The 26,360-nt window shown below is 46.2% G+C and overlaps 1 protein-coding gene across 1 annotated transcript in view; it reads left to right on the plus strand.

Moving 5' to 3' along the window:
- The first annotated feature begins 328 nt into the window (after window positions 1-328).
- The window catches only part of EMILIN2 (elastin microfibril interfacer 2), a 46,465-nt gene continuing 20,433 nt past the window's right edge, over window positions 329-26,360 (plus strand). Inside the window, exons 1-3 of the mRNA XM_069468216.1 lie at window positions 329-462; window positions 971-1,093; window positions 22,816-22,991. Of these exons, the coding sequence (XP_069324317.1) occupies window positions 329-462; window positions 971-1,093; window positions 22,816-22,991 (433 nt within the window). The remainder of the gene's footprint in view (window positions 463-970; window positions 1,094-22,815; window positions 22,992-26,360) is intronic.

Below are 26,360 nucleotides of genomic sequence, written 5' to 3' on the forward strand. Positions count from 1 at the left end.
GCTCTCTCACTCCCAGACCCCCTGCCGAGAGGCTAGGGGACCGGAGACAGGGCGACGTGGTGGAGGGAGAGTCACGTTTCGCAGAGGGAAGTGAAATAAAGAGGGCGGCACCCGGGGGGACCTGTGCGTCATTGAGAGACCGAGAAGTGCAAGGCGCACGGGGCTGCAAAAGGAGAAGTTGGAGCGACAAGCCGGAGGGGGCGGCCGCGAAACGCCCGAGCCTCCTGCCTTCCCGGGCGGCGCCCCGGCCGCCTGCAGCCTCCTGTTCCTCGCCCGGATCCGCCGCGCTCCGGACTCCGGCAGGCGGGACGTGACCGCCGCGCGCAGAATGTGGCAGCCGAGGCGGCCCCGGCTCCGCGCGCCCTGGCGCTGGGCGCTGGCGCTGCTGGCCCTGGGCGGCGCGGGGCTGTGCCACGCCGGCCCGCAGCCCGGGTACCCCGCGCGGCCCAGCGCCAGGAACAAGTAAGTGCGCGCCCCTTTGCTCGCCCCAAACCCCAGCGCCCTGGGCCCCCGCCTTCCCCTCCCCGACCAGCCGCTGGGCCCCGGAGCCGCCCTGCCAAAGGCGACTAGCGGCAACTGGGGGTCCCGTTTGGACTCCCCCCGGCGACTCCTCCTCCGGGTGGCAGTGCGCTCCACGGCCGGAGCCTGGGGCAAAGTTGACTCCGGGGGCGTGGGGCGCAGGGAGTGTCCCGCAGAGCAGGGCGAAACAACTCCCGGGCATTCCAGGAGTCCCTGGCACCGTGGGTGCTTTTTTTTCTTCCCGTCTTTTGTCGGGTAAAGGTGCACGCTCTCCAAAGGCGCACCGCGCACGCTCCGGGGTCTGCTTTGTCAAGGTCCTGCCTCCGCAGGGGGCGACGGGCGCCCTGACCCTCGCTCGGTCCAGTGCTGCTGTATCAGCTTGTCCCCCCTGTCCCAGCCTCATTGTTCGGGTTTACACTGTGTCCTTCTCCCTCTCTCCCCTTCACCCCAGGAACTGGTGCGCCTACATCGTGAACAAGAACGTGAGCTGCTCTGTGCTGGAGGGAAGGGAGAGCTTTATTCAGGCTCAGTACAACTGTGCCTGGAACCAGATGCCCTGTCCGTCCGCGCTGGTGTAAGTCGTGGGGCCGGGAGCGGGCGGGGCGCGCCCGGGCCTGGGCGGTGGGGGTGGGGAGGGGCTGGAGCGCTGGGCTCCAGCCCTCCTGTAAATCTCTTCCAGATCTGGTGAAAACCCAGCAGCTGAAAAGTTTGAGCGCTGAGCGGGGTTGCAGCCACGCTGGGGTATTTAAGAAGCGTGTGCTGCCCAAGTGAGCAGGGAGGATGCGCACTGGGGAGTTTGGGATCGCCAGGGCATAGGGGAGGATGAACAAAGCCCCCACCCCCACTTCTCTCTCTCTTTTTTTTTCTTTCAATTTTGTTACTAACATAAGGCAGCTGAACCTAATTAGATCCATATTGTGTGTTCTGGGGCACACAGAAGATTCCAAAATGTATACTGTTAAGAACTTTAAAATGTAGGAGTAGCTGAGAGGTTTGGCTAGCTAGTGTTCTAAAACAAGAGAGTTTTGTCCCTCTGTCCCCATAAAACTGACCTCTTCCAGTGTTGTAGATCTCTAAACTAAGAGTCTCAGGAACAATTTGTTTAAAAGTGTGTGTGTTTTCCAAGTTAGCTTTGGGGATTCGCTAAGGGGTTGTCCGGAGATAATGTTCCTTAAAGACATTTAGGAAGGGGAAGACTTAATCATCTTTGGACTTATACAGATTTCACCATCTTAAAAAAAAAGCGGAAGCGATGCAATGGAGTACAAATGCCATTAAATACATCACACTCATTCAATTGTCATCAGGCAAGTCTTTGAGTTTTTGTGTAAGTCAGATACCAGAAGATGGGCGGATGTGAATAAATGGCTGTTGGGAACACATGTGATGGTTGAAATGAATTGTTTTCCACTAAGAATAAGTTGTTTGTCTTAGAGCACAGTTGTCATTACAGCAAAGAATAGTCAACGGGCGGATCTGTCTTTGGCAAAACCAAGGGACACACTGAAATTCATTCTCCAGGAAGCTTTATTCCAGAGGCCAGTAGGTGAGCCTTCAGCCCTGGGGGTAGAAGTGGTCCCGGGATCCATCCCACCTGGGCTGCTGGGGCAGCTGCAAACCCAGATGGCTCATTCCTGCCAGGCAAAACCAAAACAAAACAAACAGAAACTTAGAGAGATCCCCACTCTCTAATACACAGAAGAGAAGGCTGAAATCGAATGCATGGCTGTCACTTTGAGTTGGATAAATTGTCAGAGAGATACAATACTGTCATCCCACCTTAATCTCTGGTGGGTAAGAGCCCACAGTCTACAGAAATTTTACATGGTGGTAGAGACATGAACTATAAGTATTCAGCACAGTTTCAATGGATTTGTTGAAAATTGGAATTGAATTATTAGTCAGGAATATGTCATTTGTTTTATACAAGAGCTACATTTTGTGGTTTGCTAGAACCTTAATACTTACTGTGACAACTCAGAGATAATTGAATTTTTCATTTTGAGAGGTAATGCTTTTCATTTAAAAGATGGTTTGTTTTCATTCTCTCAAATTATGTTAGCTGCTTGGAAAACAAAATAATGATTCAATTGTTGTATTTGACCAAAATTCAGTGAAACTTGGTTGTCAGGAGCGAATCACTTGCAGATCAGCAGGTTCCTGAAAGGCAGCTGGAGTGTATTTTTGCCATCCAGTGAGGAGGACAACAGAATTGCTATAAAAAATGACAGATATTTCTGTTGTTTTATTAAAACCAAAATAAGTGACCTGGGTATTTCTCTTCAATAATAACCATGTAAACAATTCAAGTGTATTTTTTACTTTTCTTTTTCCTGGGACAGGGTCTTATTCTGTTGCTCGGGCTGAAGTGCAGTGGTATCATCATAGCCCACTGCAACCTCAAACACCGGGGCTCAAGCAGTCCTGGCTCAGCCTCCCGAGTAGCTGGACTATAGGCAGGTACCACCACACCTGGCTAAGTTTTCTATTTTTGTAGAGATGGGGTCTCACTGTTGCCCAGGCTGGTCTCTAACCCCTGAGCTCAAACGATCTTCCACCTCGGCCTTCCAGAGCCCTAAGATTACAGGCGTGAGCCACCATGCCCAGCCACATTTTTTAATTTTTACTATCTATCTATCTATTTATTTTGGGGGGCGGTGATGGAGTCTTACTCTGTTGCCCCGGGCTAGAGTGCAGCTGGCATTATCGTAGCTCTCTGCAACCTCAAACTCCTGGGTTCAAGCGATCCTCTTGCCTCAGCCTCCCAAGTAGCTGAGACTACAGGTATGTGCCACCATGTCTGGCTAATTTTTATTTTTTGTAGAGATGCAGTCCGGCTTCATGACCAGGCTGGTCTTGAACTCCTGGGCTCAAGTGATCCTCCCGCCTTGGCCTTTCCAAAGGATTACAAGCGTGCGCCCTAGCCTGTTTTTTACATGTTAAGTGCCGCATTATAAATGTGAAATTTAAAAAATACAGACTTTTGTCTGATCAATCTGAAAATTTTGAAATTAGCTTCAGCAGTGAATTCAGTCTGGACCTTTTTCAGTTTCTTTAGGGATAGGAAAGGAATGGTTTACCCTATTTTTCAACTACAAAAGGTTTCCTAAATTTTGAAGATTAGTGGATGAATGAAGACAAGGGGAGAAACCTTCTTTTTATACGCAAACCGGAGGAGTGGTTGTTTCACCTGGAATTTCTCAGTTGTTTCTGATGAATCCAGGAACCTGAGTCAATTCGCAGGTATTATCAGGTCAGCCTGTTTTGTGATTGATGGTGGGGGAGGAAACCCCATCTTAGAGACCCAGGAGAAGTTCTGGAGGCTGCAGCTCCAGAAGGGCCAGGGGTTCAGCTACAGGAAGCAATGGCTACTGTAGAAAGAGACCATTCAGGACAGTGGAGGACGGACACTGTAATTTGTGTGACATTAAGGGAGAGGGTCGTAAGGAAACCCAGTCATCCAGGAAATACCCAGGTGTTTCAAAGGCTTTGGTAGGAAAAGGGAGTTAGATGGTAGCCAAGCAAGAAAAGAGAGAGAAAACTGTCTATTTCAGGACAGAAGTGAAGAAGCCACAGGGAGAGACTCTGTGTGCCCTGGGACGGAGGGAAATCCGCGGGAAGCGGGGGTTTGATGCAGGTGCTCGTACAAACAAGAGGAGGAAGAGTTTTACACGGGCCACGTCACTGGACCCCGACAGCCCCCTGGGCTGTGGTGAGTCCTCAGGGGTGCGTGGTCAGAAGGATCAGACGATGATGCTCCGTTTGCGTGTGTGAAGAGCCTTAGATGCCAGGGTGTGAATTTGGATATTGGTATGTGAAACCAAGAGCAGAGGGAGTTTTGTGTGATATGTAGGCATTTCAAGTAATCACTTTTCCGACACTACAAAGTACCTTCTATGTGCTAGGTACTGTGCAGGGCTTTTCATTCCATATATTGGTTTCTTTAGTTCCTGCAATAACACTTCAAGTTGAATAGCATTGTCTCCATTTGACCAGTGAGGGAGCAGAGATGAGCCACTGCCTCGCTTGCCTGTGGTCATGTGACAGTAAGCGACTGAGCCGCCTCCCAGTCCAGGGCTATTGGCCTTCGTGGACCCTCTGTCCCTGAGCAGTGAAGAATGCGTTCGTTTGTTTATTTTAGTGATTGCACGGTACTCAGCTGTTAAGAACATTCACATCCTCTTTCATGGAAGGCAGTACCCACACACGAGTGTTGACACAGGTTTGTGTGTGTCTGTGTGTGCATGTGCGTGTGCCCAGCCTCTCTCCATGTGGGTCATTTTGCTGCGATGTGGTGGACTTCATCACTTCCCACCCTGTCCACCATGCTGTACAGTTTGTTTGCTTATTCTCATGAAACACTGGCCGATGTGACTGTTTGGGTTGTTAGGCCAGTTGTTTAAAGGGTGATATTAGAGAGGCGAGAGAGGCTGAATGTAACTGTCTGGGCCAATAAGCTTGACCATTTCGGGACTTCCACACACACCCCTGAGCTCAGCCACCACCGTGAAACTTGTCACAGGGGAATGCTGTTAAGGGCTTCCTGAAAAACAATCTCAAGCCCTTGCCCTAAGGGTTGTGAGTTAGTGATGCCATTCTTGCGTGTAAAGAATTGCACATTAATAATTCTTGTCTCCCATGAAGAATTGCCATCACTTAGGAATTCAGAATTAAGGATCTCTTCTCGTTCTCTCTGTCTCTGTCCCTGTCTCTGTCTCTCTCTGGTGCACAGGCACTAGATGTATGGAGGGTTCTGGATCCTGCAGGTGCATGACTGCTTCAACAGAAAATGATTTGTCTTCCCTTAGCTAATTCCTGAGGGTGGACAGGACCTAAGGAGGAGCAGGAAGGAAGGGGAATTATCCCTGTAAGTGAGTAAGGAGGGGCCCGGAAGGGGCAGCTGTACATGGCCTCTAAATTGCTTATAACTGCATGGTAGGTGTTTTCCATTTAGTCCTAATTCTCAAGGTGAACCTAAGGATTTTCCCCCCTCCTAAGATAATTGTCTTTATACTTCTATATTAAGAAAGTCAAATCTCTTAAAATTTCATTGTATTGAGGAATTTTTCTGATTAATCATAAAAGCCATTGGCAGTTGGCCAGTTTGGTAGACTCCGCCACCTATGTAGCCCTTGGGTGGGTCCCAGCAGGTAGCCTGTCAAGGCAGCGGGACCCGGCCTCTGAATCTGGGGTCTCTGGAGCAGCATGTGCATGTGGAAAGCTTCCTTCTTGGTCATGGGCTGGCTTTAGGGACAGATTTTGGAAGACATGGGAATCACAGTGATCTGGAATTCTTTCTATGGGGTATTGGACCAGTCGACAACCTTGAAATTGAGGCTGACTTGGGTGGGAATATCTCCTTGGAGTGTATCGTAATAATATGATGTGATGTGACCCAATGTGATACAATTACACATATATAATGTGATGTGATGTAATGTGAACCCCTTTCCGTTCATTATCTTCCATCTTTACAGCAACCCACTGGGGTCATTGTCCCCATTTTACAGGAGGGCAAGTAGTGAGGAAGTAGCAGAGCCTTCATCCAAATCCAGGCCTGTTATTTCCAAGCCTGAGGCTCTTTCTGCTCCCACCCCCGTAGCCCCTTGCAGTCCAAACCCACAGCCTAGGATGAGCACCCTGGTGTGCGCGTGTGTGATGGGACCTGACATTTCCTATGGTCTCCTTTACCCCGTGGGTCGTGTTTGGGGGTATGGCTGGTAGGAAACAGCGACCTTTCTTCTCTTTCTTGGACTAGGCATTGTTTTCTTTCATGCATCATCCATGCTTCCAAATAGTCACAAATCATGGCTGTTGGCATCTGAGGTATTTGGAGGCGTCCTGTCCGCAGGGCAGCTGCATGTTGGTGAGGACGTCCAGGGACCCCAGATGTGTGGCAGGATTATTCCCTCCGCATTCGCTTTGCCTCTTGACTTAGGGCTGAGGCTCTAGGGGGCCTGAAGTTTTCTACTTTCTCACACCACAAACTGTCTCGGGCTTATCAGCGTCTACCCATACCCTGCCCCACCCCCTCTTAGCCGGTGTTGTATCTTGGTGGAGTTTTTCCTATTAGCTCTTTAAGAATAAAATCTTATTAGCTGGGGGAGGGTTTGGGGCGGTGCCCACACGCAGAGCCTGCGCTGCTGAGATAAAGCACGGAGTGGCAGCAGGTGTCAGTTCTTGAGTGGAGTTCCAGGGCACGCCGGTCCTCCCAGATTCCGGGGCAGATGGTCATCCGCTGGAAGAGAAGTCTCTTAGGGTGCAATCTCAGCCAGGACAAGTGGCTTAAAAAACCCACACGGAACACTTAAAGTTGGGGGAAAAAATGAGGACCCACGTCTTCTAGAGCAGGGGTCCCCTACCTATGGTGAGTTGTATAACTATTTCATTATATATTACAATGTAACAATAATAGAAATAAAGTGTACAACAAATGTAATACGCTTGACTCATCCCAAAACCATCGTCCCCTCCCTGGCCCATGGACAAATTGTCTTCCATGAAAACAGTCTCTGGTGCCAAAAAGGTTGGGGACAACTGTTCTAGAGTCAATTTTATGTTTTCTGTGATACATCTCCAGGGACAGAATTCCATTTAATTCAGAAGTGCCTTTTGTGTATAGCTCTGGGGGAATTATTTTTACCTTCAATGTTTAAGCAAAACTTTTGCTATCAAGTGGCTGTTGGGAGCCTTGCCCCTTGGTATGGAAGGTGACTTGAGTCAGCTGGGAAGGCCGGGCTGGCGTCGGAGACCCCTGCACGGAGGCTGGAGTCGCAGGCGCCCAGTCCCTGTGCCGCGGCTGTGGCTATGGAGTTTCCTTTGGGTGTCCGTCTTCATCACCCTCTGGGGCTGTATCTTGTGCTGCCTGCCTGGAATCTTCAGACCTTCTCTTCAAGTTTCCTGTTTCTTTTGTTCCTCTCCTCCCCAGGTTCCTAGTAGATGAGATGGTAGAGCCTTTCGATGTTTCCAGAACATGTCCATACTCATTATCTTGTTCTCGTCACAAGCTCAGCCAGGAGATTAGGTAGGGCAGAGACTGGGGTCGGAGAGGAGCCACTTTGTACTTACAGGCTACATTTTCTACCTTTCTTACCTTAGAGAACAGTTAATAGGATTCAAACAGAGGTATGGCCTTAAGCAAAAGAGTTTGCTTCTTGTTAAAACCTGTTTTATTCCCACTGATTGGTCTTCCTCCGTTGATCTAGCCCACCCACACTGGCACGTGGTACTTGAGTTAAACTCCCGAGTAGCCAGAAAAGGGGACGTGGGCAGGGCAGGTTGTAGAGGCGCTAACTGATGGCAGGATAGCAGGCTCGGGCGTCCCTGGGGTGGCTCCATCCCAGCTGGGTGTGGCCCGTGTGCTCTGCAGAGAGGCGATAGAAAACTTGGTTTCCAGCCTGAGCTCTCCCTGCCTGGAGCCATGTGACCTTAGGCAAGTCGCTTAGCCCCTTCGCAGCACATTTCCCTCCTGGGTGCAGTATGGGATTGCGGGGAGGAGGCCCGAGTGAGGGAACCAGCACAGCTGACAAGTTTCAAAACCTGCGCCGTCACACTGTCACACTGACGGAAGGTAACGTAGCACGAATGTGTGGCGAACGCTCACAGCTTTCTGTTGGGGATGTCGTTGCCTCACAGGTGGTCTCGTCTTTGAAGCCCTCGGGTTGCAAGTTAATGCTTACCGACACGCTGGAGAAAGGCCGAAATGCTGAGCAAAACAGCTAAATTCAGTGAACTAAGATAATAGTTAAGATAACATGGTTAAGATTAACTTTAAAAAATTAAGTGAAACTCAGCTGGGAGTGGTAACACACACCTCTAGCCCCATCCACTACTTGGGAGGATCACTTGAGCCCAGGAGTTCAAGTCTAGCCTGGACAACATAATGACACCTTGTTTCTTAAAAAAAAAAAAAAAAACCCTTTTTTTTTAATTAAGTGAAACTCCTAGAGATTGCACTGGAAGCCGAGCCAGCAGTGCAATGTCTTTAGGGACTGCATGTGAGCGACCATGGTTGACTTAAGGTCAATGCTGCGGTTGTCCGTGGGCCTTTCTTGCTGCTTCTGCAGGTGTTTGAGAGCCCGAGCGAGGCAGGGCAGACCGGTTAGCCCGGATGGAGGATGCTGCCGTGAGGAGTGCTGAACTAGTGCTGATCCCCAGGTGATCTTTCTTTACCCAGCTGCTAACGCGTTGCTTTAATTCTTGAGTTTTAGGGAAAAAACCTCTTCCTCATGTGGATAGTATCAAGATGCTACTAATGTTTGCTGAGTGTGACTAATGCAGCGGGTACTGCATCCAGTAGTTCCACAGCGCTTCACGTCCTGGGTTTTATAACCTGACAGTGCCAGGTGCGGCTGCACACACCTGAAGCCCCAGCTACTCAGGAGGCTGAGGCAGGAGAACCTCTTGAGGCCAGGAGTTCAAGACCAGCCTGGGCGATACAGCGAGACCCTTTTTTGTTGTTGTTGGTTTTTTTTTTTTTTTTTAAAAAAAAGTAAAATAGATAAACTATGCCAGTGTTGACATTACATCCAGTCTGTCACACAAATGTTCTGATTTATTGTTGATTACATGACTTTTTTACTACTCAGAATTGACTGTTTCCATCCTTGATGAAGCAGTTTTCTTGGCTTAAAAATAACAGTGAACCCTTGAAAAGGTGACGTAGCTGAAGATGTTCGCCCCACAAAGCACAATGTTCCTGGGAGAGTCCAGGGAGGGCCCTGGTAGTTTTCAACATGGCAGCAGTTCATCGAAGGAAAAATAATGAAATGATTAAAACTGAACTCCCCAGTAAGTTTTCTTTTTTCCTTCCTGTTTTAAAGTGGTGATGGGTGCTGAAAAAAAAGTAGGGAGGGTTCAAAGGAACCAAATTCCTGGTTTGAAAATGCTGTGGAAGCAAACTTTTCTGGGTGTGTCATGTAGGACCCAGAAGGGCCAGGCTAATTTTATTATTTTTTTCCCCCACCTAAGAAAATATTAGAAGATGAGGGAATACGCCTAAAAATTCTTTGCAGTGTCAGCCTTTCAGGACAATGTATTTTATTATGCATTTGGTTAAAAGAAATTTGGTTAAGAAAAAAACAGTGTAGGCGAAGCCTTCTCAAGCAGATCATTTTGATGAAAGAGAATTTGCTGAGACATCTCAGCTCCTTCCTAACTTTTCTCATCTCTGTGCACATTTGTGATTGTACAGGTTCTGTCTGATGTGTGGGCTTAATTGGGTTATCTTTTATGGAGACTTACTCTCAGTCCATTATATCAATACAACAAGGTTCTAGATGTTTCCCTCTTGCTTGGAGTTGTCTCCCTGCATCTGCTCAACAGGGATGTTGTCAGGGGACAATAAGAGAAGAACCTAAAAATGTTTTCTGAACCATAGTGGGGAAAATGCTACTTGTTTTTCTGCTAACTGAAGCTTTTCCACATATCTTGAACACGGATGACAAAAGCTGTGGGGGTGATTGCAACAGAACTCAGGGCGTGGGGTGAGTTTTGCAATCCAGCCCTCAACAGGGAGAGCTTTTCTCCATAAAAGCATTTCTCTGGCTCACGTTAGTGCTCAAGCCAAGAGCTCTCACATGCTGTCTGAATGAAGGACTTGGGCAGGGAGGCATTGACAAAGCCTTTCCTAGCATATGGAACATTCCAGAATCTTGAATTCAGCCTGCTGTGCTGACAGTATTCAGCCTGGTTTATGTGTCAGGTGTCTCCTTCCTAACTTGGAGATCTTTCAGCTGGGGCAGCAAACTTCCAGGACAAGGTCCCGGAACCGTCCCGGCAGGCGAAGAACTCCTTTCCTGTCACAACACGTTGCGTCATCTTCTGGCCACACGCAAGATATTGGAGAGTCATTCTGTCGCATCACAGCAGAAAATAACTGGCAAGAAAAAGCACAGATCATCTCACTGGCAGTGCAGGAGGGAAAGCAGAAATACCCTTGTGGCTTGTTTCCTGAACCAGATGGCAAGGCACCTTCTAAACACTCCTTGTCACAATCATTACTGGAAAACAATCCCAATGCATAGTCACTTTTTGTTGTATTTTCAAAATGCTAATATATACCTTTGATGTTTTGTGTTATTATACACGAAATGGAAATTTGAAGGCAGTTATTTAAAAAAATCCTGTTTAGACTGTCTTCCTTAATTATCCATCCTAAACCCTTAAAAGTACAAAAGTCAGTATTAGGCCTGAGGTCCCAATAAGCAAAAACAACTGGTTGTGTGTCTAAAGAGTAATCTGATACATTAAAGCGCACACACACACACACACACACACACATAAAAAGCTCAACTCTAGTTAAATCCTCATTTTGAAACTCTGAAAAAGGCTTAATGATGCTGATTTTAGTTTTTGCTTAATTGAAATGTATTATTGGGCCGTCAAGACAAGACCCTCTGGCACTTTGCTTTCTTTAGACCTGAAGAGATTTTAAAAGACCCTAATGTAGAAATATATAGTTTAAAAACTATTGAGCTTTATTGAGGCATAGTTTGCATAAACTGTACATCTTTGAAGTTGTATAATTTAATATTTGGACATGTATATACCAGTGAAGCCAACATCACAATCTAGACCTGTCATCCCCAACCCCCAGGCCGTGGACCGGTGCTGGTCGGTGGCCTGTTGGGAACAGGGCTGCACAGCAGAAGGTGAGGTGTGAAAGTGAAACTTCATCTGTATTTACAGCTGCTGCCCATGGCTGGCATCACCGCATAAGCTCCACCTCCTGTCAGATCAGCAGCAGCGTTAGATTCTCATAGGAACACAAACGCTACTGTAAACTTCGCATGCTCGGGATCTAAGTTGTGGCTCCTTATGAGAATCTAATGCCTGATGATCCGAGACGGAGCTGAGGTGGTGATGCTAGCACTGGGGAACGGCTACAAATACAGATTATCATTAGCAGAGAGGTTTGACTGCATAATAAATGTAATGTGCTTGAATCACCCTGAAACCATCCCCCTCACCCATGGAAAAATTGTCTTTCATGAAACTGATCCCTGGTGCCAAGAAGGTTGGGGACTGTTGATCTAGAACAAGTCCATCATGCCCAAAAGTTTCCTCACGCCCCTTGGTACTCAGTCCCTCCCTCCAGGTCCTCCCCACACCCTTTGCCCTAGAAACTGCTGATCTGACTTCCATCACTATAGATGAATTTGCATTTTCTAGAGTTTTATCTAAATAGAGTCATCCAGGAGGTACTCTTTTTTGGTCTGGCTCCTTTCACCGAGCATAGTTGTTTTGAGATTCATCCATGTTGCAGTATGTGGCAGGAGTTGATGACTTTTTATCACTGAGTGTATTCCTGTGTGTGTGTATACCGTCATTTGTACATAGTTGCTGAAGGTTTATGGTGAAATCCAGAGTGAAGAGAATCATTTATACTATGATAACTTTAGTTCTCTGATTTTCTGAAGAACAACTGAGATGATAAATACCTAACACATGCAGAACACCAGATAAAGCCAGGATAGAGTAAGAAACATGTCACATTTATAGCCCTGGAAAATGTTCGATCAAGGATGCATAATCCTAGCACTTTGGGAGGCCAATATGGGGGGATTGCTTGAGCTCAGGAGTTTGGTCCAGCCTGAGCAAGAGCAAGATCCCATCTCTACAAAAAATAGAAAAATCAGCAGGGTGCTGTGGGATGTGCCTGTAGTCCCAGCTCCTTGGGAGGCTAAGGCAGGAGGATAGCTCAAGTCCAGGAGTTTGAGGCTGCAGTGATCTATGATGACACCACTGCACTCCAGCCTGGGCGACCTGTCGCTCCAAAAAAAAAAAAAAAAAAAAAAAGCACAATTAGCATAAATCATTTTGAACAGGCAGAAAGCTCAATTGGGTTGAAAGACTTATTATTTGAAGACTGTTGGTTACTCATTTTCATTAAACAAATATTTTGTGCAAGGCCTACGTCTGGCCCAGATCTAGGCCCCATGGGTATACAGCATGGAACCCTCTCTTGCCCTCCAGAAGTTCACATTCAGTAGGTGAAATGAGACATAAACAGAAATAATTACAATATGAAAGGCAGGAATGAGAATTGCAATAAGGGAAACACACAGGCCTGAGAATGTTCAGAGGTGGAAGAAATTATTTCCAGCCAGGAGGAATCTGAGAACTTGTTTGCAAGAAGTGACATCTCAGCAGGGCTTTGAGGGGAGGTTCTACCTTAATATATGCAGATGTGGAGAAGGCCAAGGTCACCATAAGCCAAGAATCTACACGAGCAAGGACCTAGAGGTGGGACATGAAGGGACGTCTGCAGGGAACAGCAAATTAAGGTGTCGGCAGGGCTGGTTCCTCCGATCTGTTCCAGACCACTCTCCTCGGCTTGTAGATGGCCATCTCCCTGTGTCTCTTCCTGTCACCTTCCCTCTATGCACACCTGTCTGTCCAAGTTGCCCCTTTTTATAAGGACATGAGTCATACTGGAGTAGAACCCACCATAATGACCTCATGTTAACTTGATTACCTTTGTAAAGACCCTATCGTCAAACAAAGTCACATTCTGAGGGGCTAGGGGTTAGTTCAGCCCATTACACCATGGTTGGGAGTTTGGGCTTTATGGTTCAGGCAGAGGGCAGTCGTGGAAGGCTTTGAGCAGAGACACCATCAGAGCTGTGCCTCCAAATGTTAACCCAGCAATGAGTGCGAGTGCATGTGAGCGGGCGAAGCTGAGGGGTGTGGGCGTGCTGTCATGGTCCTTTTTGTCACTGGTGAGTGCTCTGTGTGGTCGTGCTGTGTGGTCCTCTGTTAAGGGTATTGATAGAAAGGACCGTGTGTTGCAAAAGAAGGCAAATTAGTTCATGGCCTGTCATTCGACAGTTATGGCAGGATCACTTTTATCCACAAGACAATCAGGACCTCATCATTCATCACCTGATAGTTGGAAATTAACCGTAATCCTTCCCATGGGCAGTAGAGTCTGCTATTATTGAAGGAACTCAAATTTTTAGTCTTATTGCAAATTTTTGCCTTCTGGTAACTACACAATATCTACATTTCACTTACATAAAGCTTATTATTTCAAGATGCTTTTATAGCTCTTATCTACAATTATTCTTTTAATATCTGGGGGGCAGAAGGGCACATATTATAAATCCTAGTTTATATTCAAGGTAACCGAGAATTAGAGAAACGTTTGGGTCTTGTCTGATATAACTGATCTTTGGCTGGGCTGGGTCTAGTAGAGTGATGGTTGTGATTGATAATAGGGTTATACGTTTACTGTCTATACAGCGTACGTGTAAGTGTGGTTGTTCCGTACTGGATACTGATGGCTCAAGGAAGGCCATCGTGTGGCACCTGTGTACCACCTGGTAGGCACCCCAAGGATGCCTGCTATTGCCGAATGAATGGGTGAGAGAGCCTGTGTTTTTAGCTTGTCTTTCCTTCCTCATTGTTAAGAATCACATGAGCTGAGTTTGGTTTTCAATTTTCAGTCATGGAGACCATAAATTTGAACAACTACCCATGTCTTGTAATTTTAAAATGGAAATTATGACATACATATGCATCGTCTTTGAAAATAGTTGTAATACTCAGTGAGAATGCAACAGCTTCTAGCTAAAATGAGGGTTTGTGATATAGTGGATTCCAGTCAGCCCAAGTGGTGTCATAAATTGTCATTTAGATTACTTAGCTGGCAATCTCAGTGTAACCTTTAAAAGTTTTTCATCAAGATGGCCAGGCACAGGGGCTCAAACCTGAAATCCCAGTGCTTTGGGAGGCTGAGGTGGGAGGACCGCTCGAGCCCAGGAGTTTGAGGTTGCAGTGAGCTGTGATGATGCCACTGCTCTCTAGCCCCGGAAACAGAGCAAGACCCTGTCTCAAAAAAAATAAAAATAAAAAAATAAAAACAAAACAACAACAAAAACTTGCCAACTGTAAGTGACTCTCTCTGTAATATATACAGTACAGCTTTCATTTTGTGAGGATTCATGTTATATAACAATAAAGAATGGTTTGGCATTTTTGGAAGGCTGTGATGACCAAAGACAAAACTGCTCTTTGAGAAAGGTAAATACTAAACATACAGGGAATTATTTTAAAGATGAATAATTATGGCTCCTTTGAGAATACCATGGTTGCTTGTGTATTTTATTTGTAAAAATTACTGGAAGCAAAATAGTAAGTCGTTGTTTGTGGGCCAGATTGTGCCCATGTTTATTAGGAAGACAAGAAATACTACTTAACCCACAGATCCTAATTGTTTTATTTAAATAAAACAACAAAATAGTGCAAACCGTGTAATCTTTCTTTAAAAATGAAGTTAATTTTAAAGAAATGGAAAGCAACCCACCTATACTGAAAACTTAACAGATGTCAGTTGAGCCCCTTCTCACCTCAACAGTCTGTATTTTTCTCTCACTCCCTCTCAGTTGAACAAGAACTGTGGGAGCCCAAAATCTTCCCTATAGATCGGGACAATCCCAAGACTTACTGTGCCGCGGCCTCCTGGGTTCTGCGGTGGCGCTGACAGAACCTCACCGGGCTGGCCTAGGTGTGGGACACCATGCCCTCAAGTTCTCTCGTAAAAGCCCCGTCCACAAGCCTGCATTAGAAGTGAGGACTTTACTGAAGATTGTCACAACCCAAGTGACTTAAAGGACATCCAAGGTATCACCAACCTTAAAAGTCTATTGGCCACGCTGATTCATCGTGGAGGGAAGTGCCTCTTCCCTTCTTCCTCCTCTGTGGCTACTTTCCTTCCCACTTAAAAGCAAATAAACAAGTTCTTTTTTTTCCTCACTCGGGGGCCCCCTCCCCTCCTTGGCACTTGCCGACCTCTTTGGCCGGGGGAGGGCCGGCTGTGGTAGTTCTCTTCCAGAAAAACTGCGCCCTTCTGGGCAGAGCACAGGTGGGTGCAAACACCTCCACCTCCTTGTGAGAAGTGCGAATTAAAAAAACACTTAGTCTGGGCTGCATAAGAAATTTGACACTTGGTTACAATGTTTTGGTCCTTTTTCCCCCCGTGTGGCCATAAATTAGAAAAGAAACACAAATGTTTCCTGTGTTTTCAATTCCAAGATTATTATTATTTTTTTTTAACTGAGAATGAATTAGCCCAAAGGAAGGAAATAGTTTTGTATCTGCAGAGAAACTCCTGTCGTCTTGGGATTTTCGATGCTTCTGCATGACTGGTACCGGGTTAGAGGTGTGGCCTGGTGAGGCGCCTGTCAGCATCCCTGGTCTTCCTCCAGAGGTCTGAAATTGATTCCAGGTGGGATGTCCTGGTCACTTCTCTTGGTACAGAGTCTAAAAGCAAGACTGAGAAGAGGGGTGGGGTAGCTACAGTCCCGAGAGTGTCCAGAAGGTACGGGAAGGAGAGAAAGCCCAGGGTGACCTTGAAGAGGGAGGGGCCCGTGCTACACGCGGGACAAAGGCCATGTCAAGGGAAACACACAAAAAAGGATTTCGAAGTTATTGTGACATTTATAAGGAGAACTTAGGCAATTAGAAAGGAAAGGAAATAATCAAAATAGAATTGTTCAGCAGCTCAATAGAAAGGTCTGGATCACAAAACCGTGGAGGGAGAGTCGTGTTTGTGGTGAGCGGCGTGCTCGTGGCCCAGGCCGGCAGATGTTCCCTGGGCCACCCTGTGGGAACGCCGAGGATGAGTGCATTGGGGAGTGGTCGGGAGACCAGCGCTCTGTGATTCTCGGTCCAGGAATGAGGAAGCATGATGTCAGTTTGAGAAATGGACTCGTATAGAATGTGCTGGGGTGGAACAGCTTGCAGCAGCGGCGGCCCTCCCCATTCTTTAGGAGGATGTGGGCCTCCTCCAACTCTCGTTCAGCCGCCCCGGGTAGCCAAGGCCCATGGGCTGCCCCCTTCACTGTCCTGCCCCCCGCTTAGGGCTGTGCCTCGAGTTTTGTGATGTGTCTCTCGAAGCTGAGAATGTGGGCTCCCTGGACACACGTGTCAGCTGTATTCCATGGGGCTGGATGCAGCCTGTACTTGGAGATGATGTCATTTTTAGCCATATGAGTTTGCTCAGAAAGAAGGTACCGCTCTTCTAGTAAATCTAAGAATAACAACTTCACTATCTGCTGCAGCCAAGTTGGGACTAAGCCTCGAAGCTGAGCCGCTGTGGTTTTCTTTAACCACCTTTCTTTAGGATTGTAGAATTATTATTTCTTCTGGGATAAGGGGGGTGATAAATTGTGGGGAAGATAGCTACTCATGACACTCTGAAGAGGGCAAAATACTGAAAAGTGATTTTAGGTTTTGAAACCTAATTTGCCACTCTAAGTGCATTAAGGAAATTAATTCAAGAAGAAAGGAAAAATAAGCAGCTTATAATTGTGGTTTCTCCAGCAAACATATCCTTTGTACTAGGGAAACAGTCTCCTATAAGTATATTTTCACTTTGAACACTTTGCTTTGGTCTAGGATCTGTTATTTTTTTAAAATGTATAAAGCTATATTGGAATCTGATTTTAATCAGGGTTCATCAGTCTTTAAGATTCATTGGATACATTTTCTATTTCAGAAATGTATTTACCCTAGCATTCAGACTTTTAAAATTTAGATGAATTTTTCCTAAAAAGCCAAGTGAAATATTTCACATTTCTTTGCTTTCATGTTATTGTTATAAACTTCTTTATGTAGAGATCTAATTAAAAATGTGTAATGTTGCAGAAAAAAATCAGATGAAAATTCTGAGTTTTGGGTTTGTGCTTTAGGCTGCAAGAAGGACCGTTAGTTCCTTCCTTTTATCTTGAGCGAGAGACTTTTTCAGGCTGTGGACCGTTAGCATTGGAGGGAACCTCAGGGGTCAGAGTGCACCTCCTAATATTGCAGAGATCATCTTTGTAGATGCACCTGGTTTCAAATGGCCAATTTTTTATTATCAGCAGGACAAACTGGATTCACGTGGAAAGTGTTTCTTCCACTGGGGCAGAACTACTTTAATATACTTCTGAAGTCACTTCTAATTTCAAACTTGCTAGCAGTCTACTGCCTGACTGTTTACTTTTGGCAAAGTAACAATAAACTTAAAAAGCTCATTTTTTATTCATTGACAGAAAAAAAAAAAAAAACCTTAACAAGCAAACAAAAATGTCACAAGTAGTTCCTACAAATTCACAAGTAGTCCACTGTCTTGTAAATTTTTTAAATTAGAACACTGAGACCAGCCTTGTAAAAGTGAGTTACTGTGTAAAAAGGAAGGAAATGCTGACACATGTACAATGTGGATGAACCTTGAGGACCTTATTTGAAGTGAAATAAGTCACAACAGGACAAATACTCTGTGATTCCACCTAAATGTGGCATGGAGTCATCAAATTCACCGAAGGTACAATGGTGGTTGCCAGGCGCGGGGGGGGGGGGGGGGGGGGCGCGGGGAGGGGAAGGGGCATGGGGGATTGGTTGTTTAATGGATACAGAGTTTGGGAAGATGAAAAAGTTCTGGAGATGGAGGTGGTGACGGCTGCACAACAGTGTGAATGTGCTTAAAGTCACAGACCTGTACACCTAAAAATGATTGAGATGCTAAATTTTATATTAGATGGATTTTACCACAATTTTTTTAAAAAGGTACATTACTGGCCGGGCGTGGTGGCTCATGCCTGTAATCCTAGCACTCTGGGAGGCTGAGATGAGAGGATCCCTCGAGCTCAGGAGTTCAAGACCAGCCTAAGCAAGAGTGAGACCCGGTCTCTACTAAAAATAGAAAAATTAGCCGGGCATGGTGGCACATGCCTGTAGTCCCAGCTACTCAGGAGGCTGAGGCAGAAGGATTGTTTGAGCCCAGGAGTTGGAGGTTGCTGTGAGCTGTGACGACGCCACTGCACTCTATCTGGGGTGGCATAGACTCTGTCTCAAAAAATACCGTGGCTGAATGAACTACTGCTCCATGGAAACTTGGGGCGGTGTCTGCCCCATGTGAGAATTCTGAATCTCCTTGAAGTGACTTCTTGCCTTCACGTGCTAATTTTCCTTCTGCCCCGGTGGGTGGTCTTTCTCCATGGAGGTCTAGCTAGGATGCTTTCTGCTGTCCCTGGGGAAGTACGTCTTCTTTCTGGTTTCTTCTTTATCCTCTCAGTTCCGTTCCAGTCAGCACTGTTTCCACACACGCGGAATGAAGCAGGAAGAGTTGGCTCCGGGCTTTCTGGGGCAGGCCAGGGACTGGACAGAGAGGCATTTGCTAGAAAGTCTGCTCCTGGGGGAAATCCCTGCTGAGTGAGTGCTCCCAAGGGAGCACTGGGCTTTCGATTTGTGTAGAGTGTCAGTAGCCTTGTCAAAATAAAATACAGGTAGATGCTAAATGCAGAGCAAAGCGCCTCCCCTTGTGGAGCAGCTGTCTAGATGATCTCTTTGGCTGAAGGGGGGGTTATTTTCTGCGGTAGTTCTAGAAGGGATGTGGGAAGAGGAAGAAGACGGTTAGTGTGGGTTAGAAGTCAACAGGTGAGCAGCTGTGTGCCTGTTGCCAATTTCTCTGACAATCTCGTTGATCTCTAGCTCGGCCTGTCCGACAGGATTTCCTGCGATGATGGAGACATTCATTTGTCCATTATTGCAGCCACTGCCACCTGTGGCTAGTAGGTACTTGAAATGTGGCTCCCATGACTAAAGAACGAGATGTTCTATATTATTAGTTTAAATGTAAGTAGCCGCACGTGGCCAGCGGCTACCTTGTTGGACAGCATAGCTCACATTGTGACCTGAGGATTCTGGACCTTGGTTTCGTTCTTCGAAGACTCAGGAATCCACATCTGTTCGGGTTAGACCGAGGATGACTCTGGGGTTTATAATATGGGCAATCGGATTCCCTAAAACCTTGGCACAAGTAGACCTAGTACTACTAATTAGTTGTTTGATTAACCAGTTACTGATTTAATTAATGATTAAGAATTGAGCTCCTACAAATGGGGCAGACACCATGTTTAAAAATGAGGATGTTCCAGACAATGGAATATTATTCAGCACTAAAGAGAAATGAGTCACCAAACCATGAAAAGACATGGAAGAAACTTAAATGCATGTTAGTAAGTGAAGGAAGCCAATCTGAAAAGGCTTACATACTGCATGATTTCAACTCCATGACATTCTGGAAAAGGCAAAACTATGGAGACAGTAAGAAAGTCAGCGGGTGTGGGGAGGAGGATGAACAGGCTGGGCACAGGGGACTTCTAGGGCAGTGACCATACCTTGTAAGTTACTGTAATGGTGGACACGTCATAGCATTCATTATACATTTTTCCAAACCCACAGAGTGTGCAACACTAAGAGTGACCCTGGTGTAAACTGTGGACTCTGGGTGACTATGACGTGTCAATGTGGGTCCATCAGTTGTGACAGATGGATCTCTGCGTGTGGGAAGTCTCTGTACCTTCCTCTCAGTTTGGCTGTGAACCTAAAACTGCTCTAAAAAATATAATCTATTAATCAAAAAAATGGGATTTTGCAGTGACCAAAACCAACAGGAATGCTGCCCTAATCGGACTTAGGGTCCGGCAGGAAAGACGAGCCCTGAGCAGGAGAACACAGTGTGAACCGAAGCGTGTTAGGACAGAAGTCTCAGCTCCGGTCAGTAGGAAGGAGTCTTTGTGGGGAGCTGTCGTGGAGGGTACAGTCATTTCGTCACGTTCTGTTTTAGCAGGGACACCGCCAGTCCCATGGTCCCAGAACTCTGATGCGGCTTTTCTAGACCTTTTCTCGGCACCTTCCTTCTCGTTGGAATCTCCGGTGCCTCAACATGGTGGCCGAACTCATGAGGACGGTGAACCCTTGTTTCACCTTCAAGAAAGGTGTCTGAGGAAGAGGAGGGGAAAGGAGAGTTGGGAAGAGAGGATGAGAGCTCGCAGGGGAGAGGTGGCAGAGTGGTGGGCTCAGGGCTGTGGGGTCACAGCCCCCAGGGACCCCATGGGTACCCGAGGCAGCTGCGGACGGGCTCCCCCGAGGGACAGGATGCTGTCACGGGCCCAGCCCAGCCTGGGAGCAGGAGCCAAGGCTGCAGCCTGAGTCTGACCCTGTGGTTCCTCCCAGCGCCGCCTCGACTGTGCCTTGGCTTGGTGGCCCCCACACTGGGTGCTGTTAGCTACCTGACTCGGTAGGTATCCAGTGAGCATCTCCCATGTGCTCACAGCCCAGGGGCCACAGGGACACTTGGGCTGCCTGGCTCAGCTCCACAGCCCCTGCGGGACCCCCAGGCAGAGCGGGAGGTGCAGGGCGGGGTTGGGAGCGGGCATGAGCTCCAGCGAACTTCCCTGAGTTAGGCGCTGGCTCCAAGGCAGGTGCTGCCTTTAAAGAAAAGAACCAAGTGTGCTGGCAAAGCAAGGCCTTTCTTACACCGTGCGAAAGCGCTGGGTCTTCCCTCTGCCGGGGCACACGGGCCCAGCGTTTGCTCCCTGGTCCCCCGCTCCTCCTCGCCCGAGAGGGTTCCCGTGGGCTGTCCTCCACTGGCAGATGAACAAAACCCAGCCAAGACCAAACACATTTTTGCATTCAGTCTCAAATGCTCAAAGGAACAGTTTTTCTGAGATTACACATTTTTCTAGCATTATGCTCTACATGAGTATGCAAAACAATGAAGTGGAATTATTCTTTTTTTGACATTTTCGCGGACCACACAGAGGATTCTTCTGGGAGGTGGGGTGGGGGGACCCAGGGCTGGTGTGTGCCTGGACGAGAGAGATGCCTGGGTGTGAGTTTGCTGAGTGGGGGGTCGACTACCTCCTTGCCCAGCCTTTAGAGCTTTCTGGAACATCTCTGGGTAGGGCCACTTCCTCAAATCCAGGGCAGTTGCCAGAGAGGATCGCTGCTTCTGCGTGCTGGGAGGGCCGTGTGGGATACAGGGAGGACACATGGGTTTACATCCCAGCCCTACCACTTCCTGTCGGATTGAACTTGGACAAGTCACTCAACCCCTGTGAGCCTCTGTTTTCTCACTTGTGAAAGGGGAAAGTGTAAACAGTGGGGCCTTGATGGGGGTGGGAATGAGAGAATGAAGGGCCTGAAGGGAGGCCCTGGCCCCCCTCCACCACCCCACAGCTGCCCTTGCTTTTTCGTTTTACTTCTCGGGCTTTCTCTTCAGTTTTCCTTGCAAAAGGCTCCCCAGACCCATTAAATCTGAACCTGAGGGTGAGACCGGGCATGGGTATTTTTTCACAGTTCCTGGGTGACTCTGTCAGCTGCCCTGAAAGACCAAGGCGAACAGGGACCGCAGAAGGCGTTAGGAGGCTGCGGGTCTCTTGGGATTATGCAGGGACACCTCGCCTGCCCACGGAAGAGATCCTTACACCCTGGGTTTAACTGTCACGGATTTGACCGTGCAAAATGTCAGAGGTCCGTGGCGTTCAGTGATTTGTGACTTGCTGGGCTGGAGCTGCTTGGTCGGCTGAGCCCCTGCAGCTGGTGGTCCCGGCTCCCCCGTGCGCAGCACAGGGCAGCCCCGAGGAAGGGACACAAAGCCTGTTTCTTTCTGGGAGTTGGTCCCCAAACAAGGCCAGCTGCTAGCGCTGGTGTAGGAAACCAGGGAGAGTGAAGAAGAGGTTCAAGAGTGCGATGGTTCCAAGCCAGAAGATAGAATTTGGGGTAAATCGAAGAGGGGCCGTCCTGTGTGGCCGTAGCTTTCGTCTGTGCCGTGAGCACCTGCGGAGCTGAACACTGGGCTACTGGGGGTCGCTGTCTGTCGTAGCCCAGGCCCTGTCTCACAGGTCCCTCTGTGCTATCCCAGCACGTCAGGGAACGTGCACTTTCCACAGGGCCTTTGGATGCTTCCAGTTCTGCTTCCCGATGTCTCCCATCGGCAGTAGGGACCAGGGCATCTTTGTAAGAAGGTCTGAACACGGATAGAGTGGGGTGCCGTCTCCACAGTCTCGTCGCCTGATACCTTTGCTGGCATCAGGGAAGGAAGGCGCAGAGGAGGATGCACGGCTATCTTGGGAGGCAAGGGGGGCCAGGGGAATTTCTTTAAAACATGAAACAAAACCACCTTGAGTTACACCTGAAAAGATCCCCACAAAGCTGTGAATTGTAGAACAGAAGTTTGTTGGTGAAACAAAAACTCAGTTTGGGAGCTGAAAAGTGTCTACATCAATCTCTGAATTGTGGGTGGAGATTCTCTAAGTTGTCCGCCGCCCCTGCCTCCCTGAGGCTGGGCTGGGTGCGGCTGAACCCCAGAGCCAGAGCTGGATGGAGGACACCAGTGGACCCCTCCAGGTCACCTGGAGAGAGCGGGCTAGGCCCCGTGTGCCCTGAACCCTCTTTATTTGGGTCCAACCCCGGGAGGTGCTCGGAGCAGCAGCTAATAAACAGAGATGCCTTCCCTTCCATCCACAGGTACCGAGTGAACTTCAGACCCAGATACGTCACTCGGTACAAGACGGTGACGCAGCTGGAATGGAGGTGCTGCCCTGGCTTTAGAGGGGGAGACTGCCAGGAAGGTCCCAGAGACCCCATGAAGACCCCCCACCCTACACCCGCTCGGCCTCGGAACAGCATGAAGAAAGCCACAGGTAACTTATTTGTGCTCTGCTGGTACTCGTGGCCACCTGTAGCATTCCCAGTGCTCCTTCAAACAATAGGATTTATGATGTACAATGGTGAGCTTTCCAGGTTCTTCGAATAACACATGTAATCATGCTCTGGTTTTTACTTAGCCCCATAAATCTGAATTTTAAGGAGTTACAATTGTTTTTTTTTTTTTAAATAGATAAATAGAATCATTCTCACTACGTTCAGGATGAGATATTTGCAAAGCTAACCCCCAAGTTAGAATTTCCCCTGTAGTTCACCTTTGCTTTTAAGTGTAAGAGAATGACTTTTATGGATAAAAACTTTTTGGCATTTTGCTCTATGTCGTCAGGTCCTCTCTTTGAGTTGAGTCACAATTATGCAGCCTGGGTTTTCTTACGAAATTAAGTGTTTAAGTCACCTTTATTTATTTATTTATTTATTTATTTTTAAGTCACCTTTAAATGATCACATTTTCCCATGAGGTGTTTTCAATCTTGAAACTGATAGTGTTTCCCAACATTGTCCCCAAAATAGATTTTTAAATAATTTTTAGTTAGAAAATTAACATATCAATTAAAGAATGTTTATAAAATACAGGAAAAATATTTAAGGATACATAATTTCACCTCCAAATGAGAACTACTGTTAACATTTTGTAATAGAACTAATATTACTCTTTTCCCGCTATCTGCATACACATTTTGTTAAAGAAAAATTCATTCATTCATCCCAAAAATATTTCTTGAGTTTCTATATCTGGCAGGCTCTGCACTAGGGACCTGGGATGAGTGGAAAACAAGGGGGACATAATCCCCAACTCATGGAAGACAAGCATTAGACAGTCATTACAGTAAATCATGACGGGTACTGTGATGGTGGGGGCTGGTGGATCGTAGTAGTTTCAGTTTTAGTTTTAATTTTAATTTTATCAAAGTGTAAACATATATGTAAAGTTGAATAGCTTTATAAGGACTAACAGGAAAAACAATCCACGGCCCCCAACACACACACACTTTTCCTTCCCAGAGGTGCTTTAAACTCTTCATGTGGGTCTTTTGGAACTTACTTCACATCTACTGGCTTCTCATCATGGAAGGTGAGGTTTTAACTCCCTTTCACCCACTTTAAAGACACTTTCCTATAACCCCCATCCTTCGTATACATTCTTACTTATTTAATATTCAGTGTGTACATCATAGTAATTTTGTAGATAATATTTACAGCTGAGCCATGTAGTGTGCCATGAATAGGTTTTCTTTCCTACACAGCTATTTGATTCCTATGAGTTAATAATTGTCTTATGTGTTTCCTTTGTTAGGTTCTCTATTTTGTTATCCCTAGTTCAACCTAAACTCATCTCCTGTTATTTAAATATCCCTTCCTTATGTCCAGACATAGCAGTTTCATCTTCTTGAAGAAATCTCCCTTGAACCTTCTCACTTGCCCCACCCGGCTTGGCCATCCTCTTTCTCTTTCGTCACCTGGGACTTTAACTTCCTTCTCCTACTGGAGTCCCTGTTTCCTGTGTCCGCTGCTCACTCTGGGATTATTCTCTTGTTTTTCTTGAGCACATCTTCCAGTAGCTTCAAGTGAAGATTGCAAGGGAGGGTAAACTCTTTGATACTTTATAATCTGAAAATATTTTTACTCTAGTTTCAGAATTCTAGGTTGGAAATCATTTCCTTCAGATTTTTGAAAACATTGTTCAGTTTTCCTCTAACTTCCAATAGTGCTGCTAAGAAGTCCAAAGCCATTCTGATTTCCAATTTTTTTTGTGTGTGACTTGGGTGTGTTTTGTGGTCTCTCTCCTTTCCCCCACCCCCCATTTTAGTGGGATTGTAGGAGAGAGGGAAAGGAATGCTTATTCTCAATCCACTATCATTATAAAGAACATACTATTTTTGGAACTTTTTACTTAATCTATAATGAACAGCCTTCCATGTCATTAAATAGTCTACAGTATCACTTAATGGCTTCAGAGAATGTGATTGTTTGAACCCAATTGTTGGTCACTTAGGTGGTTTGTAATTTTTTGCTGTTATAGATAATATTTGAAAAAGCATCTTTTCTTATTAAATTTTTGCACTCATCCCTGATTGTTTCCTAGATTAAATTTTAGAAGTGTAGTTGCATCATTAAAAGGATTCTGAGTATTTTGATAACATATTTCCAAATTATCCTTCGAAAAAGTTGTAGCAATTTGCACAGTCACCAGTGGTATTTGAGAGAAGCATTTCCTTATATTCTTGATCTTCCCCCCAACTCTACTGCCTTTTGTTTTCATTTCCTTTGCCCAGAATAGCATTTTAGTTGCGTATGATTCAATAACTTGTTTTCTTCTCTTAGTGTCTTGAGAGAGAGAGTAAAATTTTCCAGTATGGAAAATAAGGTGTTCTTTATAGTTCTCTGCAAGAAAAAAGATGCTTGGGAGTTTGGACATCTGAATTTCAGTATTGGTTTTACCACTAACTTAATTTTAATTAATAATAGCTGCTGTTAGATCTTGTGCAAAAGTTTAGAGGAGGAAAAAACAATGACCATTAAATTCAAATATCTACAACATTCTAAATTTACTTCCAGTGTTTTTCAGTGTAGTACGTTAATACATTTTATTTAATTGTAATTTATACTTTGTTATTTTTACTTTGCATGATATATCTCACTATAGTCACCAGGCTTGTCCACATTAACTCCTTCCAGTATTCCTTGTCCTCCTGCATTCAGGGGCATAGTTTGTTTCTTATCCTCCTATTGCTGCAGGTTTTGATAGTCTCCTTTTGTTTATCTCTGTATCTATCCATTTATTTTCATTTTGTGACTTATCATTATCATTGTTATAATAATTTTTCTTCTTTTGGACTGTTTCCTTGGGAATATTTTCTCAAAATAGGATTATTCAAAATTCAGTAATTCAACATTTGCATTCTTCTTCATTTTTAAGAGCAGGGGTCTCACTGTGTTGAACCCCAGACTGGCCTTGAACTCCTGGGCTCAAGTGATCCTCCCAAGTAGTTGGAACTATAGGCATGCGCCACCACACCGGCCGACTTTCTATGTGCGTATTCTTGGACTTAGTGAATCTTACTATATATGGCCAGATGGCTCTATTATTAGGAAACACTAATAGAATAGTTGCTTTATTTCTCTGTTGCTTTGCAGTTCTCTAATTGCAAAACAGGGCTAAACAATGTCTAAGAGACTCTTTTAGCATAGGGATGCCAAGAAAAGTAAAAGATAAAACATTCAGGCTTGCTTTGAGGACAACTTCAGATGATGTGAGATCATCTGATATCATCATCCAACAGCTAATGGGTGGATCTTGCTAAAGTGGCTTCTTGTGGTTTTACACCATGTAGTCAACCCTTGGG

This window comes from Eulemur rufifrons, chromosome 5 (assembly GCF_041146395.1).
Source record: "Eulemur rufifrons isolate Redbay chromosome 5, OSU_ERuf_1, whole genome shotgun sequence".
Classification (NCBI taxonomy): domain Eukaryota; kingdom Metazoa; phylum Chordata; class Mammalia; order Primates; family Lemuridae; genus Eulemur; species Eulemur rufifrons.